The 21,955-nt window shown below is 42.8% G+C and overlaps 1 protein-coding gene across 7 annotated transcripts in view; it reads right to left on the bottom strand.

Annotated features, from left to right (window-relative positions):
- Nucleotides 1-21,955, bottom strand: part of HMBOX1 (homeobox containing 1) — a 178,836-nt gene that overhangs the window by 29,691 nt on the left and 127,190 nt on the right. For all 7 annotated transcript variants that reach the window (XM_077489263.1, XM_077489264.1, XM_077489265.1 and 4 more), the window contains exons 4-5: nucleotides 9,813-9,898; nucleotides 6,878-6,988 (exon numbers count right to left, since the gene is read on the bottom strand). In XM_077489263.1, the coding sequence (XP_077345389.1) occupies nucleotides 6,878-6,988; nucleotides 9,813-9,898 (197 nt within the window). The remainder of the gene's footprint in view (nucleotides 1-6,877; nucleotides 6,989-9,812; nucleotides 9,899-21,955) is intronic.

Genomic DNA, 21,955 nt, shown 5'->3' with positions numbered 1-21,955 from the left:
ACATCACCAAGGGGCCGCATATAAATGTTCAACATACAGTTCCTTAAAAAAGTATTCATACCCCTTAAAGTCTTCCACATTTTGTCATGTTACAACCAAAAATGTAAATGTATTTTATGGGGTTGCGCCGATACTAGTATCGGTACAGATACCAAGCATTGCACGAGTATCGGCACTCATGCAAATGCTCCAATGCTTAATCCGATAGCTGTTGTATTGGGCCAGACAGCCTTAGTGTAGCAGGGGGGCCAGGCAGCCTCACAGGTGATCGGCAGTTACAAGCACTGATCCCCCTGTATAGCTTTTCAATAAAGTAGCCAACAGCTAGTTCTCGCCCTCTTGTGGCTGTTGGCTGCTTTATTGAAAGGCTATACAGGGGGATCGTGCTTGTAACTTGTCCCAACCCAATCACCCCAGACAGTACCCTGTTTGTTCCTCTAGCTTCCCGGGTCCTCCCCCTCTACGGTGACCTCATCCCTCTGTGTATATGTCATTTACCGGCTACTTCCTTCCACGGGACTACTTATCGCTTTCTTCTTTGAGTCTTTTGAACATGGGGTTACCGCCTCAGCCCCCGGTCGGGAAAGGGTTACCGCCTCAGCCCCCGGTCGGGAAAGGGTTACCGCCTCAGCCCCCGGTCGGGAAAGGGTTACCGCCTCAGCCCCCGGTCGGGAAAGGGTTACCGCCTCAGCCCCCGGTCGGGAAAGGGTTACCGCCTCAGCCCCCGGTCGGGAAAGGGTTACCGCCTCAGCCCCCGGTCGGGAAAGGGTTACAGTCACATAACTGTGGCAGCGCAGGTTGACATAAGAGCACGCAGACCCCTCCATTGAGAAGGTGCATACAGATGTCTGCAGGCCCGTACTGTCTGATGATTGCAATGTGATTATGTGAGCTGCACAGCATCAGCCTGCCTAATTGGCTGGAAATGTGATTTGGGAACCCCACAAGGTACGGCGCAAGATGAAATCACAGGCCTGGCCCAGGGTTTCCGAGAAACAGACGGGGAGGTGCGTTACTCCTTACAATTTACTCCGGGGACAGGGGAGTGTAAAATGGTTCCACTCCGTGGTTTAAGTACTCAGAGAAGTAGATTTCCATGTACCCGGAATGCAGTGCCAAGCCTCCCTAAGGCAGATGAAAAATAACAGCGTTCCTCTATCAGTAGACCACTGACTGGAACGAGAATTAATCTTCCCCGCAGCCGGGTTTCTTCTTAAACTTATTCTTCATCAAATATTTTTATTTTTTTTCCCTAAATAAATACATCTACACACAGAATTATGTTATAGGTGAACTCCGGGTACCAATATCTTACCTGTTGCCGATAAAGCCAACCCTCATCACGCTGACTTTTTTAAACCTTTAAGAATTGCAAGTATGGATATTTTTATAGTTACATAGTAGGTAAGGTTGAAAAAAAAGACACAAGTCCATCAAGTCCAACCTATGTGTGTGATTATATGTCAGTATTACATTGTATATCCCTGTATGTTGTGGTCGTTCAGGTGCTTTTCTAATAGTTTCTTAAAACTATTGAAGCCCTCCACAGAGACCACCACCTGTGGAAGGGAATTCCACATCCTACATAGTTTAAGGTTAAACCTATTTTCTTCTAATTTTAATGAGTGGCCACGGGTCTTATTAAACTACCTTCCACGAAAAAGTTTTATCCCTATTGTGGGGTCACCAGTACGGTATTTGTAAATTTAAATCATATCCCCTCTCAAGCGTCTCTTCTCCAGAGAGAATAAGTTCAGTGCTCGCAACCTTTCTTCATAACCAATATCCTCCAGACCCTTTATTAGCTTTGTTGCCCTTCTTTGTACTCGCTCCATTTCCAGTACATCCTTCCTGAGGACTGGTGCCCAGAACTGGACAGAATACTCCAGGTGAGGCTTGGAGTATTGTAGAGGGAGTCTTGTAGAGGGAGAATTATCGTTTTATCTCTGAAGTTGATCCCCTTTTTAATGCATGCCAATATTATGTATGCTTTGCTTGCAGCGGTTTGGCATTGCTGAGCCTATCATCTACTAGGTTGTCCCCCCCCCCCAGTGTATAGATTGCATTCATATTTTTGCCACCCAAATGCATTATTTTATATTTTTCTACATTAAACCTCATTTGCCATGTAGTTGCCCACCCCATTCATTTGTTCAGATATATTTGCAAGGTTTCCACATCCTGCAGAGAAGTTATTGCACTGCTTAGCTTAGTATCGTCCGCAAATACAGAGATTCAACTGTTTACCCCATCCTCCAGGTCGTTTATGAACAAATTAGGTTTGGTCCCAGCACAGAACCCTGGGGGACCCCACTACCCACCCCTGACCATTCCGAGTACTCCCCATTTATCACCACCCTCAATCCATGTACTCACCCTATGGTCCATGCCAACGGACCTTAATTTGTACAGTAAACGTTTATGGGGAACCGTAAAATGCCTTTGCAAAATCCTGATACGCCTCCGGGTCTTCCTTTATCCAGATGGCAACTCACCTCCTCATAGAAGGTTAGTAGATTGGTTTAGCAAGAACGATTCTCCATGAATCCATGCTGATTACTGCTAATGATACCGTTCTCATTGCTAAAATCTTGTATATAGTCCCTTAACATGCCCTCCAAGAGCTTGCATACTATTGATGTTAGGCTAACTGGTCTGTAATTCCCAGGGATGTATTTTGGCTTTATTTAAATATTGGTGCTACATTGGCTTTTCTACAATTAGCTGATACCATTCCAGTCAGTAAAAATGAGGAACAATGGCCTGAAAATTACTTGACTAAGTTCCCAAAGTATCCTTGGGTGCAAGCCATCCAGTCCCGGTGATTAACCACTTCAGCCCTGGAAGGATTTACCCCCTTCCTGACCAGAACACAGTTTGCAATTCGGCACTGTGACGCTTTAACTGACAATTGTGCGGTCGTGTTGTACCTGAACAACTGACATCTTTTTTTCCCCCACAAATAGAGCTTTCTTTTGGTGGTATTTGATCACCTGTGCGTTTTTTAGTTTTTGCGCTACAAACAAAAAAAGAGCGACAATTTTGAAAAAAAAAAGCATTTTGTACTTTTTGAAATAATAAATATCCCCATTTTTTTTTAAAGCTATTTTTTTCTCAGTTTAGGCCGATATGTATTCTTCTACATATTTTTGGTAAAGAAATCGCAATAAGAGTATATTGATTGGTTTGTGCAAAAGTTATACCGTCTACAAAATAGGGGATAGATTTATAGCATTTTTTTTTATTAGTAATGGCGGCGATCTGCGATTTTTATTGTGACTGCGACATTATGGCGGACACAGACAATTTTGACACATTTTTAGGACCATTGACATTAATACAGCTATAAAAATGCACTGATTACTGTAAAAAATGTCAATGGCAGTGAAGGGGTTAACACTAGGGGGCAATCAAGGGGTTAACTGTGTTTTACCTGGGAGGTGATTCTAACTGAAGGGGAAGGGGCCCGACTAGAGGAAATGACGGCTCGTGGTTCCTAGCCAATAGGAACACAGGATCTGTCACTCCTGTCAGAACAGGGAAGTGATTACACACACTAGTACCTGTTCTGTGTCTCCTGGTCAGGATCACTCATGGCCGGCGGTCATCGCGACCGTCAGCCACGAGTATCGCCCCACCCCCCTCGCTTTGCAGGGGGCGCGTGCATGCTATTCCTGACCCTGCAAGCCGACGTATAGCCACGGTTTACGCAGGGGAGCCAAACTGCCGCATTATAACTGCAGCGGTTGGTCGGGAAGCGGATAATGTTACATTTTCCAAGTCTAATTTTAATTCTGTCCACTGTTAATCATGGAGGTGCTTCCTGTGATGTGTTGCAAGAATAAACAGTGCAGATTTGGTTAGTGAAGCCCCCCCGATACCCTTGAGAAGACTGAGAAAAATAAACTCAATACCTTCGCTATCTCACTATCCTTTGTAACTAGATGTCCTTCCTCATTCTTTAAGGGGCCAATATGGCCTGCCCTCCTTTTTTTGCTATTTACATACCTAAAGAATTTTTTTTGCTCTCCTCCGCTATGTGTCTTTCATGTTATTTCTTAGCCGCCCTAATTGGACTCTTACATTTCTTGTTGCATTCTTTGTAAAGTTTGAATGCTGATGATTATCCCTCAGCCTTGTGTTTTTTAAAGGCCTTATCTTTTGCTTTTATATGCATTTTTACATTGGAGTTAAGCCACCCAGGACTTTTGTTGACTTTTACATTTATTTCCCAATGGGATGCACTTTTAATATGCTCTTTAGAGCAAACCCATCTCTCCTCCATATTCTTTGTTCCTAAGATTTTATACCAATTAATATCTACTAGCAAGCTGGGACCAATGTTATTATGTATATACTATACCTGTGATTCACTGTAGAAGCTGTCACTGTAGTAGGTATCACTACTACTCCGCTACTTCAGTGATCTTCACTAGCTTCCAAGTGGCTGCATTATGAACACAGGAGGTCGCTCGCTGCTCACGGGCACCATATAAAAAATGTCTTGTATTTTGTAAATTAATGGAAAGCATTTTCTGATCGAACCAATGTAGAGAGCATGTCGTCGCCACCCAGAACTCCACTTTCTCCAATCAGAGAACATTTTGCATCCATTGAGAAAATGTAATGCGATCTCTGAATGGCGCCTGTGTTGAGTGGCTGCCCTCGTGTGTTCACAATGCAGCAGGGCAACTGCTCGGCATGGAACATTTGGCTGGTGGTATCGCTGCTGAACACAGCCCATTCAAATAAATGGGAAAGCAGAGCAACGACATACAATGTACCGGTTGCAGGCTTTACATGGTTAAAACAGGTGGAGAGGAGACTACATGCTCCTCGTGGCTGGACTGAAAAGCAATTCATTGCAAAAACGCACATCTCGGTACTGCTCATCTCTTGCAACCTCCCTGCAGCCACTTCGTATCTACATGCATAGTTTTTCTCAGAGTGAGTTTGCGGATAGTGACAACAGAGGACTAGGTCTATGTAATGTGTGTTTAACCTCTTTCTGCCCACTGTGGCCCTTTAACTGATTCTTAAGGCAGGGGAGCAGGACCAAAACGTCCTAATCACGTGATCACTAGGATTGGCTGTCACATGATTGGTCCCACCAGCTGCTAGGTCACTGTGCTGGAAATGTCCAGTGAGCGTGCTCCCAGCAGAGAAACCTCAGCTGCCATTGGTGGCATTAAAGCGGGAGTCCGCTGTTTTTTTTTTTTTTTTTTTTAAAGCCAGCAGCTACAAATACTGCAGCTGCTGACTTTTAAAATAATGACACTTACCCGCCCAGTGCGCCCGCGATGTCGTCACCCGAAGCCGATCTCTTATCCGCCATCTTGGGTATGGGAATCAGGAAGTGGAGCCTTGCGGCTTCATTTCCCGGTTCCCTACTGGGCATGCGCGAGTCGCGCTGCGCAATACGGATTGTCCCCGCTGTCTCTGGGATCCGTTTGTTTCCCAGCAGGCAGCGGGGGACCTTCGAAAAGGGGCGTAGATTCTGCGGAAAGGGGTGTAGTTTCTGCAGAATCTACGCCGGAAGTGGGTGCAGATACCTGTACTGTACAGGTACCTGCACCCCCCTCCCCCCTGAAAGGTGCCAATTGTGGCGCCGGAGGGGGGGAGGGTTCCAATGAGCGGAAGCTCCACTTTTCGGGTGGACCTCCGCTTTAAAGCCTACCCACCTGTCGATGCATATAGACTCACCGGCCTCGCTTTATTAGGTACACCTTGCTAGTACTGGGTTGGATCCCCTTTTGCCTTCAGAACTGACTTTATTCTTCATGGCATAGATTCAAAAAGGTGTTGGAAACATTCCTCAGAGATTTTGGTCCATGTTGACATGATAGCATCACACAATTACTGCAAATCTATCGGCTGCACATCTATGGTTGCGAATCTCCCGTTGCACCACATCACAAAGGTACTCTATGGGATTGAGATCTGGTGACTGTGGAGGCCATTGGAGGACAGTGACCTCATTGTCATGTTCAAGAAACCAGTGGTGAGATGATTTGAGCTTTGTGACATTGTGCATTATCCTGCTGGAAGGAGTCATCAGAAGATGGGGACACTGTAGTCATAAAAGGATGGACATGGTCAGCAACAATACTCAGGTAGGCTGAGGTGTTTAAACGATGCTCAATTGGTACTAAGTGGCACAAAGTGTGCCAAGAAAATATCCCCTACACCATTACACCACCAGTCTAAACCACTGATACAAGGCAGGATGGATCCATGCTTTCACGTTGTTTACGCCAAATTCTGACCCTACCATCTGAATGTCGCAGCTGAAATCGACACTCAACAGACCAGGCAACGTTTTTCCAATCTTCTACTGTCCAATTAGATTTTCTGCTGACTTTTTCCTTCAGATTTACCAAAACCATGTAGTGCAAGGGCCTGCCTGATTGCATACAAATTGAAACGTCTAAGGTTTGACCTCATATTACATGGTTTTGGTAAAACTGAAGGAAAAAAATCTGATAGTCTGTATGGGGCTTTAGATGCCATTGCCTTTAATCAATGCTATTCACTTTCCCTGTCTGTGATCATAACGTTATGGCCGATTGGTGTATATTTTGCAGTGAATGTGCATTGCTTCTGTCAAATCAACATTTGCTTTTTGCCTTCCAGTCCACTTTAATATATTAAGGCTTATATTAGATTTTAGCAACAGGATGTACATCAGCTTCAAGAGTGAGCTTGTTATCTGTGTGCTTCAACTTAGCCGCCCACCGTAGTACCGTACTAGTGAAGCTCCTCATCCCCTTCAGACAGCGCAAACACAATAACATTTCCACCAATTGAGGTTTAGAGGAAGCATGCGGTGAGAAATCAGTAATAAGCTCCAACAATAATGCAGTAATTGGTACTTTACCAGGACTCGTTTTCTCCAGCTGGTACCACCGATAGAAAGCTCTTTTCTTCTGCTCGCTTAAATCTGAGCCTTGCTGGAGCAGCCAGTGAGAGATCCTGCTCTGACTGATGCCTGCAAAATACAAACAGGCTCTGAACAACAAGACCAAAACAAGCCATAAACTGCATAAAGCCCAGACCAGGCGGCAGGCAACCCTGGCATTCCCGTTCTAAAAAGACTACAAATCCCATCATGCATCTGCCTCGGAAAGTCAAGCTGGTGTTCTATCAGATTACTGCTACCCATCAGATGGCCTAACGGAATTGACGGTCCGACCAAAAAAATACTTGCACGTGCGTTATGCGTTCCATACACTTCATGATCTGATGGGTAGCGGTAATCTGATAGAACAGCGGTGGCGGACATCTTGCGACACCCAGCTACGGCTTGTATTTCAGAGTAATTTTAGCAATAGAGTGAGTGTATATAAATAAATATAGTATATTGACATCTGTGATGGTGTTTGGGTGTTTAATTTTAAAAGCCTAAGAGCCGGTTCACACAGAGGCAGCACGAATTGCAGCGTGACTGCCTCAGGCAACCTGCACACGACTTCAGCGGCGGCTTGCAAAATTACTTTTGTACAGAAGTCAATGCAAGTTGCCTGAAGTCGCCCCAAAAGTAGCACAGGAACCTCTTTCGCTCCTATTAGAATGGTTCCATAGTACAGAACGGGACGCGACTTGTCGCCTGACAAGTTGCCCCTGTGTGAACCGGCTCTAAAGGTTTAACGCTGATCAGTGCTGGGTGTACCAACATGGCCTCCGCCACCTTCTTACTGCTGGCGTCCAGATTCTTTCAAAATGTAACATCAAAACAGCATCACAGATGTCAATATACTATATTGAATTATATACGCTGACTTTATTGCTAAAATTAGACAAATTCAAGAGGTAGCTAGAGGTAGTAAGACGTCCGCATGGGCGTTCTATTGGATTACCACTACCCATCAGATTAAGTGTTTGGAACGCATAGCGTCGTGGAGCACATAGCGCATGCGCACCAAGTATTTTTTGGGTGGTACGTCACTTCCATTACAGGATCTGTTGGGTAGCGGTAATCTAATCGGACAGTATCCGACTGCTACGAACCCTCAAGGGACTTTTAGTTTCACAAAAGATTGGGGTGCCGAGGTTGACTCCCCTAGGTCCAGGCCATACACTAGTTAAAGCAGAACTGTATTCAAGTACAAAAACGCCATTAACTACCTAAGCTGTACAGTATATTTTAATTAAGTAAACTGAATACCCACTTGCCAACCACAATGCTGCTATAGGGAGGCAAAGTGGTTCTCCTATGCTGGATCACGTATCTAGTACACAATCCAGCACTTTCTGGTAGGGGGCGTGGGCCGGTTGTACTGTCATTTGGCACAGCACAAGTCAATCAGAGTGCCGATCCATGAAAGACCCCCCGACGCCCTTTGATCGGCGAAGAGGAAAACCGGACAGAGTTTGCAGAAAAGCGAAACAACCAGGGACACAAAATTTGCAAAACAGGCCACTGGTATATAGAGCTGAAGTCCTGTAGAGTTGTATGCGTGTCCCTGTGGTTCTGGCAGGGACCTGCCAGAACCACAGGGACACTCATACACTCGGTCTTGGAAATTTTGTGTCCCTGGTTATTTCGTGTTTCTGCAAATCATATGTTCTGTTCCTTAAATACCTCCTATGGTCATTAGTACAGTGACAGTGCATATTTTTAGCACTTATCACTGCTTTAGTGTCACTGGTACCCAAAAAGTGTCAGAATTCCTGCCATACTATCACCACCATTACTAGTATAAAAAAAAAAAAAAGATAAACGTCTAGACACTATAAACGCAGCCCTGAGAAATTCCACTTGTCTGCTCGCATTGTGTTCCCTGGTCCCACTCCTGCAGCCTTCTGGGAACTATGACATATCCCAAGAGGTTGCGGGTTGGGGGCTGAGCTTGCACCCGGATCAACTAGGCAATCAGGGTGGAGGCAGGAGCAGGTACCTATCAAGGGGTGACGTTCTGCTTTAACCCTTTAACGTTCTGCTCCACCGTTTGGTAGAGCACATTTTGAGTCACGCTAACTCAGTGAAAATTTTTCACTTTAAAAGGCACTTTCCAGCCGTAGCTGGAAAAAAAAAAAAAATTATAACCACAGAGCGGGCAGGCTGTATCTATTACAGGTAATCTAGTATCTACCAGCCACATAGGAAAGACAAGGCATCGCATCTTTCCCAATTTATCTGAAGCAAAAACAAACTCATACAGCCAGTACCGGGTCGGATTATCAAACACAGCATTTAGAACGTTCACACTGGCTGATCAGTGTACATCGGAACCTTAATTAACAAGTAACGCGGTTAACGAGCCTTTTGAAAGAAAAACTATTCTATTTTTATATCCTGACTCGGTTTGCGAGTGTTATCTCGAAAAATTAGCAGAATTCAAGCTAATGTGGTGTGCAGTGCATTTGGCCAGAGGCACGGGGGCACGATTGACACTCGGAACGGTTCGGAATTACTCAGAAATACTCCTGAGTTTTTCTGAGCCTTTCCGAGTTCAGCCAAGCTGTCCCAGACTGCTTTCCAGTGCCCCCTCACCTCTGGCCACCGGTGGTATTGCATGCAATAGAAGTCAATGTGAAACGACTTATCCTCGTTCGCATTGACTTCTATGGGGGAAACTCGCTTTGATATGCGAGTGCTTTGAATTACAAGCATTCTCCTGGAACGGATTATGCTCGTAATCCAAGGTTCTACTGTTAATGAAAGGGAAGAATAAATGCTGCAATCACAACGATCCCAGCCTGGGCTTCATATCACTGTGTATTACTGGGGTAAAGAGATCTCCGGACACTTAGGTTTTTCTATTGTTTTAGGGGAAGCAGCTACAGAGATCCACGTGGACCATCCTACTCACCTGTGACCTGTGCAACCACAGCCTGCGATATTCTTCGATTTGCCAGAAAGGCTTTAATTTCTTCTTTAATGACGCTACTGTCCCTCCTGCAATACAAACATAGAAGGAGAGTTAAATTCCACAGAGATGCTCAAGTATCTATTTTTCCTAGTAAATTATTATCCAAACATTTGTTTTCAGCACTGGGAGCCAGTCTTGTACAGTTGTACAGGCTCCTCTCCCGATTACTGTTTCAACTTACATATGAAATTGATGATCATTAGCACCTGCTTGGTATAATGATTTAATCATACACCTGATTCTACATGTGTCGAATTACCCAAAAAAAAAAATTAAAAAATTATTTTGAAAATCAGAAATTCTGTGCATTTTGTGATCCGATGGTGCCAACATTGATTTTTGAAATTTGACCAACCAAGCCTTCAATTTCACCTCATGTTGCTACAGAAAATAATTTTCCTGGCCGGGAATCTTATTTTTCTTTCCAGGTCACAGCTCATGTGCATTTATTTTTTGATTATATTTCTCACACTATTCTCCCATCATTGAATTAGGAATTCGTTTTTCAAAAAAATGTCCAACATGCCAGATCACTCAAATGCCAGCTCCTATGTCTCTCCACAGTTAATCAGCTGTTGATGATATCCTGCTCGTCAGTCCTGCCTACTTAAGCCATCCAGTCAAGAGGAGCTCTGCCTTCGCCTTGGTCAACATCACAAGAAACATTTCCTGCGTTCCTGTTTAACCACTTTAGCCCCGGACCAATTTGCAGCCAAAGGACCAGGCCCCTTTTTGCGATTTAACTTTAACTGACAATTGTGTGGTCGTGCGACGTGGCTCCCAAACAAAATTGCCTTTTTTTCCCCCACAAATAGAGCTTTCTTTTGATGGTATTTGATCACCTCTGCCGTTTTTATTTTTTGAGCTATAAACAAAAATAGAGCGACAATTTTGAAAAAAATGCAATATTTTACTTTTTGTTATAATAAATATCCCCAAAAAATATATATATAAAAAAACATTTTTTTCTCTCAGTTTAGGTCAATACGTATTCTTCTATATATTTTTGGTAAAAAAAAAAAATCGCAATTAGCCATTATTGATTGGTTTGCGCAAAAGTTATAGCGTTTAAAAAATAGGGGATAGTTTTATAGCATTTTTATTAATATATATATTTTTTTTACTAGTAATGGCCGGGATCAACGATTTTTATTGTGACTGCGACATTATGGCGGACACATTGGACATTTTTGACTCATTTTTGGGACCATTGTCATTTATACAGCAATCAGTGCTATTTAAATGCACTGATTCCTGTGTAAATGACACTGGCAGTGAAGGAGCTAACCACTAGGGGGCGGGGAGTGGTTGTGTGTGACGTGTGTGTGTTTTTTTTACTGTTGGGGGCGTGGCTTGGCATGTGATGTCACTGATCGTCTTTCCCTATAACAAGGAACAGACGATCGGTGACTGCCACAGTAGGAAGCACGGGGGAGAGATTTGTTTACACAGACCTCTCCTAGTTCTTCAGCTCTGTGACCCGATCGCAGGACACCAGCGGCAATCGGGTCCGCGGGTCCGGTGGCCAGGGAGCTCGGGACCAGGTCGCCAGCACGCCGCCGCGTGACCCACGGCTGGGCACTTAAAGAGCAACGTACCTGTACGTTGATGTGCCCAGCCGTGCCATTCTGCCGACGTAAATGGGCAGGAGGCGGTCCTTAAGCGGTTAAAGACTGGCTTTCCTGAAATCCCTTCTGGCTCCAGATCCTGCTTGCTGTTCCACTACATTGATCCCCGACTTCTGGCTTGGCTGACTATCTGTTCCGGTTACTGAACTTTGGCTATGTTTTAACTACTTTTTTTCTTTTTACATTTATTATTAAACAAGTGTGATTTAACTGTACTTCTGTCTAGGTCTGATTTCATAGTTTCTGACAACCTATCAGTTTTTTATTGCGGTCTGTGCCTCCGCTAGGGAGTTTCACCTTCTCTATTTGTCCTGTTCACCATCAAAGTAATGGTAAAAAAAGAAAATCTCAAATCTTGGGTTGTCCACTGAAAATGAATAGATGGGAAATCTTCCAATGAGGACACTAGTTCTGGTGACCTGGGGTCAAGAGATTCCCTTAATTGGCAGGGATTTCCTCTCACTTCCTGTTTGGCTATGGGACAGGAAGTGAAGGTAAACCTCCCCACTGGGACAAAGATGACAGAAATAAACCTTACAGGGGTTATACCCTCCTATAATCTAATCAAAATGAAAAAAAAAAAAAAATAATAATAAAAAAAAGGTTTTGCCTATAGTTTTACTTTAAAAGCTCCAATCAGATTTGGAATGCAACTTTGGATAGGCAAGACTTGGATGTGCTTTTGGCTTTGACTAGTAATAATGGACAACCAATTGTAAAATATTCAGGTCTTTTGTTGGTTAACTGGTTAGATGGTTATGACGTGTTTTTGGGGGGCCCCCAGAGCCAAGCATGAACTACGTTTAAGTCGCATAGATATGAAAGGTACTCATTGGAACACATGGGGTGCGGCTTGTCATGTGACTTGTGTGTACAAGTCGCACAAGTGTGAATGAAGCCAAAAGCCTACAAAACCACAGACAGCGTCCATGAAGCTTGTGCAGTGGTCCAAGGATGTGAAATCACGGCTCTTCTCCCTCTTCCAGGATAGATTAGAGTGGCACTAACCAATCATTTTGATATGTCCGGAAAGCACTGCACTGAAAGAAGAGGGAGAAGGGCATTTCACATCCCCGGACCACTGCATGGGCTGCGTGGGCACTGGCAGCTCATCACCCGCAGTGATAAGTATAGTGTGGGTCAAGGTGTAAGGCAGTGGTTTGCAAACTCATGACCTGACGGGGGCCTCAAATGTGGCCCCTGACATCGCCAAAGGGCCACAAACAATGTTCAATATACACTCACTGGCCACTTTATTAGGTGCACCTGTTCAACTGCTTGCTAACACAAATTGCTAATCAGCCAATCACATGGCAGCAAATTAATGCATTTAGGCATCTAGACGTAGTCAAGTTCAAACCGAGCATCAGAATGGGGAAGAAAGGGGATTTAAGTGACTTAGAACGTGGCATGGTTGTTGATGCCAGACGGGCTGGTCTCAGTATTTCAAAAACTTCTGATCTACTGGGATTTTCACACCCAACCATTTCTAGAGTTTACAGAGAATGGTCTGATAAAAAAAAAAAAAAAAAAAAACATCCAGTTTGTGGCAGCTGTGTGGAGGAAAATGTCTTGTTGATGTCAGAGAAGAACGGGCAGACTGGTTGGAGCTGATAGAAAGGCAACAGTAACAACCAAGGTATGCAGAATACCATCTCTGAATGTACAACACATTAAACCTTGAAGCAGATGGGCTACAACAGAAGAAGACCACACCGGGTGCCACTCCTGTCAGCTAAGAACAGCAAACTGAGGCTACAATTGGCACAGGATCACCAAAATTGGACAATAGAAGATTAGAAAAACATTGTCTGGTCTGATGAGTCTCGATTTCAGCTGCGACATTCAGATGTTCGGGTCAGAATTTGGTGTAAACAACATGAAAGTATGGATCCATCCTGCCTTGTATCAACAGTTCAGACTGGTGGTGTAATGATGTGGGGGATATTTTCTTGGCACACTTTGGGCTCCTAAATACCAACTGAGCATTGTTTAAAGAGTATTGTTGCTGACCATGTCCATCCCTTTATGACTACAGTATACCCATCATCTGATGGCTCCTTCCAGCAGGATAACGCACAATGTCACAAAGCTCAAATCATCTCACCACTGGTTTCTTGAACATGACAATGAGGTCACTGTACTCCAATGGCCTCCACACTCACCAGATCTCAATCCAATAGAGCACCTTTGGGATGTGGTGGAATGGGAGATTCACATCATGGATGTGCAGCTGGCAAAACTGCAGCAACTGTGTGATGCTATCATGTCACTATGGAACAAAATCTCTGAGGAATGTAGGGCTGCAACTAACGATTATTTTCATAATCTATTGGTTGGCCGATTATTATTTTCGATTAATCAGATTATAACAAAAAAAGCATGGTGCATAATTTAGTTAATATGTAAAGTTTAAAAAAAAAAAAAAAGCAATGTATTCTTAAATATCTCTATGCAGTGGTAAATATAAAAAAACAACTATATGGTTAGGGAGCAAAATTCCCAATCCACTCTGAGAATAACAGATATACTATATACTATACTGTATATACCATTAGAGGAGAGATATACTGTATATGCCATTAGAGGAGAGATATACTGTATATGCCATTAGAGGAGAGATATACTGTATAGACTATTAGAAGAGATACTGTTTATACTATTAGAGGCTATATACTGTGTATATTATTAGGAGAGATATATTGTATATACTATTAGATAATATATACTGTATATACTATTATAAGAGATATACTGTTTATACTATTAAAAGAGATATACTGTTTCTACTATTAGAAGAGATATACGGTTTCTACTATTAGAAGAGATATACGGTTTCTACTATTAGAAGAGATATACGGTTTCTACTATTAGAAGAGATATACGGTTTATACTATTAAAAGAGATATACTGTTTATACTATTAGAAGAGATATACGGTTTCTACTATTAGAAGAGATATACGGTTTCTACTATTAGAAGAGATATACGGTTTCTACTATTAGAAGAGATATACGGTTTCTACTATTAGAAGAGATATACGGTTTCTACTATTAGAAGAGATATACGGTTTCTACTATTAGAAGAGATATACGGTTTCTACTATTAGAAGAGATATACGGTTTCTACTATTAGAAGAGATATACGGTTTCTACTATTAGAAGAGATATACGGTTTATACTATTAGAAGAGATATACTGTATATACTATTAGAGGTTGATTTTGGTAAATATCATCAGACTCGGAGATCACATTTGTTATTTAAAAAAATAAAGTAGGTTTTGTGGATTTTCAGGCAGAACTGTAACATATTATGTATGACAGACTCCTGACTTGTCATAGGCAAGTGGCTTGATAAAAGCTACCTGCGCCTGCTGTCACTTATGCTGGCCATACAAAAACAACGTCTTCCTTCAAAAAATAATAATAATAATGAATTTTAAGAACGTTCGATCCTCTAAACATTAGTGGGGTCAAAATCGACGTCTAATTTCGTCTTTTGTGGCGGGAAAATTCGAAATGGCAGAATAGAAAACTTCTTGGTGAAAGGAATTTTCAGATCGTGTATTTGTTCAGAAATGACATTCATTAAAAACTGAATGTTAAAAGCAAGTGACGTTTTCAAACGACATTCATTCAGCGAACGTACAAAGATTATTTGTATGAATATTCTCGTCTGACAATCGATACGTGTGAGGCCAGCATAAGACTCAGTTCACATCTACGCAGTTTGCTTTTGATCCGTTTCTGCAGTGCTTTTTGCTGTGCGCTTTGCGTATTTGCTGCGATCCGCGTTTTTCATTTTAAATGCTTTTTTTTTTTTTTTTGGACAGTTTTGCTGTTGGGCAGATTAACCACTTCACTTCCTGACCTGAGCACTTTTTGCAATTCGGCACTGCGTAGCTATAATGGACAATTGCGCGGTCATGCGACATTGCACCCAAACAAAATTGACGTCCTTTTTTTCCCACAAATAGAGCTTTCTTTTGGTGGGATTCGATAACCTCTGCGTTTTTTATTTTATGCACTATAAACAAAAAGAGCGACAATTTTGAAAAAAAGCAATGCGTTTTACTTTTTGCTATTATAAACATATACCAAATATATATATATATATAGATATATATATCTATATATATCTATATATATATCTATATATAAAAAAACAAAAAAAAAAAAAAACAGCAATAAGTGTATATCGATTGGTTAGCGCAAAAGTTATAACATCTACAAAATAGGAGATAGATTTATGGCATTTTTATTATTATTTTTTTTCTATTAGTAATGGCGGCGATCTGCGATTTTTATTGTGACTGCGACATTGTGGCGGATATATTTGACACTATTTTGAGACCACTGTCATTTATACAGCGATCAGTGCTATAAAAATGCACTGATTACTGTGTAAATGACACTGCCAGGGAAGGGGTTAAACACTAGGGGGCGATCAAGGGTTTAAGTGTGTCCTTGGGAGTGATTTTGTTGTGGGGGGGGGGGGATTGGCTCACTACAACATGACAGGGATCACTGCTTCAGATGACAGGGAGCAGTAGATCTCCGTCATGTTGCTAGGCAGAACATGGAAATGCCTCGTTTACAGATCTACCCGTTCTGCCGCTCCGTGACACGTTCGCATGCCCCCAGCGGACATTGAGTACGTGGGACTCGCAGAGTACGCGGCGGGCACGTGCACCCACAATGCCGTGATATAAAGGGGACGTACCTGTACAACCATTTGCTCAGCCGTGCCATTGTGCCGCCGTACAACGCCGTGCGCTGGTCGGCATGTGGTTAAAAAATGCAAATTTTGTAAAAAACGCACTACATTCTTTTATGCAGCTTCTCCGCGGCGTACGCGGCGGGCACGCGCGCCCACAATGCCGTGATTTAAAGGGAACTTACCTGTACACCCATTTGCTCAGCCGCACCATTGTGCCACCGCACAACGCTGAGCGCTGGTCGGCATGTGGTTATGCAGCTTCTCCGTTGAAATCTATTAAACTAAACAAAAAAAGCATAGTTTTGCGTTGGGGGAAAAAAAAAAAAGTCTCCGACCCTTTCCAAATACGCAGCAGCTGAAAAAAAAAAAAAATTAAAAAAAAAAAGCACAAATGTGAACGTGTCCCATAGGAAACCATGTTAAAATTAACTGTAGTGCGTTTCTGCAAAAAGCACCTAAAACGCAGAGTTGTGAACCAGACCTAAGACGTTTAGTAGCAGCAGCATGCTTTTTTTGCATCACCAGTCATCATGGGGTTAAAAAAAAAACTAAAAACTAAAATTAGCCCTTTATAGTACAAAAAGAGCAGATAATCGCTACTATAAGGTGCTCATTTATACTGTGAAACAGTGAAAGTAATAATATAGATTACTTGTATTATGCACTGTATATATAATAATAAATACACCCAGAAGTAGGATAGATGGGCATTTTATCTAGGAGTCAAACATGAAGCTTTATGAAGGGTGGAAGGGAGATAGAAATATTTTATATTAAAGTAGTACTAAAGGAATTTTTTTTTTTCCATGGATATAATCATTTTAAATATAAAGCACAATACTGGTAAAAAAAAGTTTACTTTAAGACCCATTTCACACTGGGGCAGCGGTGGTCATGTTAGCGCTAAAGCACCGCTCGTTTTAGCATTTAACGCCAAAGAAATGGTTAAAAGCATTGGTGTTGCGGCGCATCCGAATCGCTTTTCAGGCGCTTTGGAAGCGCTGCCCGTTCATTCCAACAGGCAAGGCATTTTGGAAGCGCTAAATACAGCGCTCCCAACCCACCCCAAAGATGCTGCCTGCAGGACTTTTCCTAACGTCCCACAAGCGCGCCGCCCCAGTGTGGAAAGTCACACTGAAACGAATGGGAGGTGGCAGGGCAATAACTTTGCAAGAAGATCTGAACAAATTAATGGGGTGGGCAACTACATGGCAAATAAGGTTCAATGTAGAAAAATGTACAATAATGCATTTGGGTGACAAAAATAGGAATGCAATCTATACACTGGGGGGAGAACCTCTGGGGGGATCTAGGATGGAAAAGGACCTGGGGGTCCTAGTAGATGATGGGCTCAGCAATGGCATGCAATGCCAAGCTACTGCTAACAAAGCAAACAGAATATTGGAATGCATTAAAAAGGGGATCAACTCCAGAGATAAAAACGATAATTCTCCCGCTGTACAAGACTCTGGTCCGGCCGCACCTGGAGTATACTGTCCAGTTCTGGGCACCAGTCCTCAGGAAGGATGTACTGGAAATGGAGCGAGTGCAAAGAAGGGAAACAAAGCTAATAAAGGGTCTGGAGGATATTAGTTATGAGGAAAGGATGCGAGCACTGAACTTATTCTCTCCGGAGAAGAGACGCTTGAGAGGGGATATGATTTCAATATACAAATACCGTACTGGTGACTCCACAATAGGGATAAAACTTTTTCGTGGAAGGGAGTTTAATAAGACTCGTGGCCACTCATTAAAATTTGAAGAAAAGAGGTTTAACCTTAAACTACGTAGAGGGTTCTTTACTGTAAGAGCGGCAAGGATGTGGAATTCCCTTCCACAAGTGGTGGTCTCAGCGGGGGGCAGCGATAGTTTAAAAAACTATTAGATAAGCACATGAACGACCGCAACATACAGGGATATACAATGTAATACTGACACATAGGTTGGACTTGAGTATTTTTTCAATTATATATATATATATATATATATATATATATATATATATATATATATATATATATACACACATATACACACACACACACACACCTAACTATATGTGGTTTTCAGGTGCTTTATAGGTGCTATTTCTAGCGCTAAAGTGCCTGAAAACTGCCTCCGTGTGAAAGGGGTCTTAAAGCGGAGTTCCACCCATAAGTGGAACTTCCGCTCATTGTACTTCTTCCCCTCCTCCGGTGCCACATTTTTTCACAGGTATCCTATCCCCACTTCCGGGAGCCTCAGCCTCTGGAATTTGCATCATTGCTGGGGCTCCCCTCCTCCTTCCCTGGCCATTAGGAGAGAGGGGCGAAGCTTTGCGCATGCGCAGTAGGGTTCCCGGCATGAAGCCGTAAAGGCTACCCTGCCGGGTTCCCTTACTCGCAATGGAGGCGGCATGCACCCGACAGATGATGGAAACATCAGCTGCAGTGCCAACATTGCTGCACCCCAGGACAGGCAAGTGTACGATTATTAAAAGTCAGCAGCTGTAGTATGTGCAGCTGCTGGCTTTTAATTTTTTGCAGTGGTGGGCGGACCTCCGCTTTAATGCAATTCGAATGCCTTATATTACCTCCAGTGTATCAGTCTTCCACCTTCTCTTGGTTCAGATGCTGATATTCCCTGCACACAGCCTTTAAAGTGATATATATATATATATATATATTTTTTTTTTTAAACAAGCATGTTATACTTACCTGCTCTGTGTAATGGTTCTGCACAGAGCAGCCCAGATCCTCCTCCTCTTCTGGGGTCCCCTCCACCGACGCTTCTGGCTCCTCCTGCCTTCAGAGTGCCCCAATAGCAAGGTAAAAAAAAAAAACTTCTGCCTGTAGAAACACTGACTTCCTGCCCAGGACTACATGTCCCATAAGGCATTGCTCCTCACACATTTACAAATTCTCAGGCACCTATACACATGTATGGATTGTGTACTGAGCTGTGTGCTGCACTGTCTCTTCTGACATGTATGGACGGTGTACTGAGCTGTATGTTTCCAGATATGTAAACAAATAATGCATTCTGTAAGCAGTCCAACTAATCGGCTGACCGATTAATCGATTATGAAAATAGTTGACAACTATACAAAAGATATCTCCCATGGGACTTTGTTGCAGCAACAGAAATCACACAATTACAAATTAATATATAAAAAGTAAAAAAACAACTTTTTTTGAACAACAGGTTTAAAATTGACTGGTCTAGACATTTCACGTCCTGATTTTATCCAATTCCTACAATATACATATACTGCAGGGATACGTGAAATTAACAGTTTAAAGTGCATATCCACCAAGTAAACCCAACACATTTCAACTTATATAAAGTCTTCATCAGGGGTTAAGGAACTGGAAGCAAAGATGTTGTCCAGGTCGACAAGTAATGGCTCGGTGGTGCAGACTGCACGGGTCTCAGCACAACCCAGACCTCAAGCCCCCCAGAAGATCAATGGATATCAAGGAGAAGACAACAGTGGCGGCTTGTTCGCTTTCATTAACTATTTGCCAAACGCTGCAAGCCGATATAGGTCAGCACAATGACAGCAATGGGCAAATGGACGTACCTGTACATCCCCTTTAAAGAGGAAGTAAACTCTCCCACTCTGATGGTTCTTTTCATTTAGTCCATTATAATAAGACATTATCAAACTATAGCCACTGTGATCCAGCCCAAATCGCAGTGGAGTGTTTTTTCCGCCCTTACATTGAGCACATCCTGTACTGTTAACCAAGCCTCCTTCTCAATCCAACGTTTCTGTGGTAACCCTGCTTCCCTGTTCATAGTTGACTTGTTTTATTTCATAGTATTTACTTGTGCTGATTATCTAGTGTTTGCCTGTGTGAGTCCTATCAGCTTCAGCTGATAAGACTGCAGTAATGCTGTCCCATGCCCTGCTTTACACCGCATGTGATATCACATGGTCACAAAGGGTGTAGGAGGAAGCTCTGAACGATTCTGCAGTCTCCTGGGAGGTCGGTGTTGTGTGCTGTAGGAAGTCCTGATAACAGATAGATAAGCACAGAGAGTGTGCTGTAAATCAGGGGAGATCTGGGCATGCTCAGTGACATCATTCTAAAGAACAAAAAGGGTTACAATACTAAGCAAGTAAGGAGATATCTACAAGCAGTGTTCATTAGGGTTTTTTATGCGGATTCACATGGGACAAAGTTGTGGGGCAGAGTTTACAACCACTTTAAGAGGCGCGGATAGCAGGCATACAGCGTGACCGTGCCCGCAGTCTCCCGGCGATTGTGTCACAGAGCGGCAGAACGGGGAAGTGCCTATAGAAAGAAGGCATTTCCCAGTTCTGCCTTGTCATGACAGAGATCTATGTTCTCTGTCATTGAGAGCAGTGATCGCCTTCATGTGACTTGAAGCCCCACCCCCCCACAATTAGAATCACTCCCTAGGACACACTTAACCCCTTCATTGCCCCCTAGGGGGTTAACCCCTTCCCTGCCAATGTCATTTACACTGCAATAAATGCATTTTTATAGCACTGATCGCTGTATAAATGACAATGGTCCCAAAATAGCGTCAAAAGTGTCTGGTGCGTCCTCCATAATGTTGCAGTCACAATAAAAATCACAGATCGCCGCCATTACTAATAAAAAAATCAAATTTAAAAAAATCCCACATAACTATCCCCTATTTTGTAGATGCTATACCTTTTGCACAAGCCAATCAATATACACTTATTGCGATTTTTTTTTTACCAAAAACATGTAGAGGAATACATAAATCGGCCTAAACTGATATTTATATATATTTTAGGGATATTTATTATAGCAAAAAGTAAAAAAAATAATGTTTTTTTTTTTCAAAATTGTCGCTCTTTTTTGTTTATAGCACAAAAAATAAAAACCAGAGGCGATCAAATAACACCAAAAGAAGAGTATTTTTTGGGGGGGGGGGGAGAATGTCAATTTTGTTTGGGGGCAACGTCGCACGACCGTGCAATTGTCAGTTAAAGCAACGCAGTGGCGAATCGCAAAAAGTGCTCTGGTCAGGAAGGGGGTAAAATCTTTCCGGGGCTGAAGCGGTTAATGGAAGAGTAAGAGGTCAAAAAAAAAATGTGTGTGTGGAGCTGGATGGTAGATAACCGCAGCAAGTGGGGCGCAATCTCCTATAAAGCCATTCGGCATGGGTTGACAGCATGGACACCGCTGGCTTGACAACTATTTTGATAATCGATTAGCAGTCAACACATCGATTAGCGGTCAACACATCGATTAGCAGTCAACACATCGATTAGCAGTCAACACATCGATTAGCAGTCAACACATCGATTAGCAGTCAACACATCGATTAGCAGTCAACACATCGATTAGCAGTCAACACATCGATTAGCAGTCAACACATCGATTAGCAGTCAACACATCGATTAGCAGTCAACACATCGATTAGCAGTCAACACATCGATTAGCAGTCAACACATCGATTAGCAGTCAACACATCGATTAGCAGTCAACACATCGATTAGCAGTCAACACATCGATTAGCAGTCAACACGTCGATTAGCAGTCAACACGTCGATTAGCAGTCAACACGTCGATTAGCAGTCAACACGTCGATTAGCAGTCAACACGTCGATTAGCAGTCAACACGTCGATTAGCAGTCAACACGTCGATTAGCAGTCAACACGTCGATTAGCAGTCAACACGTCGATTAGCAGTCAACACGTCGATTAGCAGTCAACACGTCGATTAGCAGTCAACACGTCGATTAGCAGTCAA

This window comes from Lithobates pipiens, unplaced genomic scaffold, assembly GCF_037356315.1.
Source record: "Lithobates pipiens isolate NorthernLeopardFrog02 unplaced genomic scaffold, aLitPip1_a1.2 Scaffold_18, whole genome shotgun sequence".
NCBI classification, from domain to species: Eukaryota; Metazoa; Chordata; class Amphibia; order Anura; family Ranidae; genus Lithobates; species Lithobates pipiens.
This window is presented reverse-complemented; position numbering and strand designations above follow the sequence as displayed.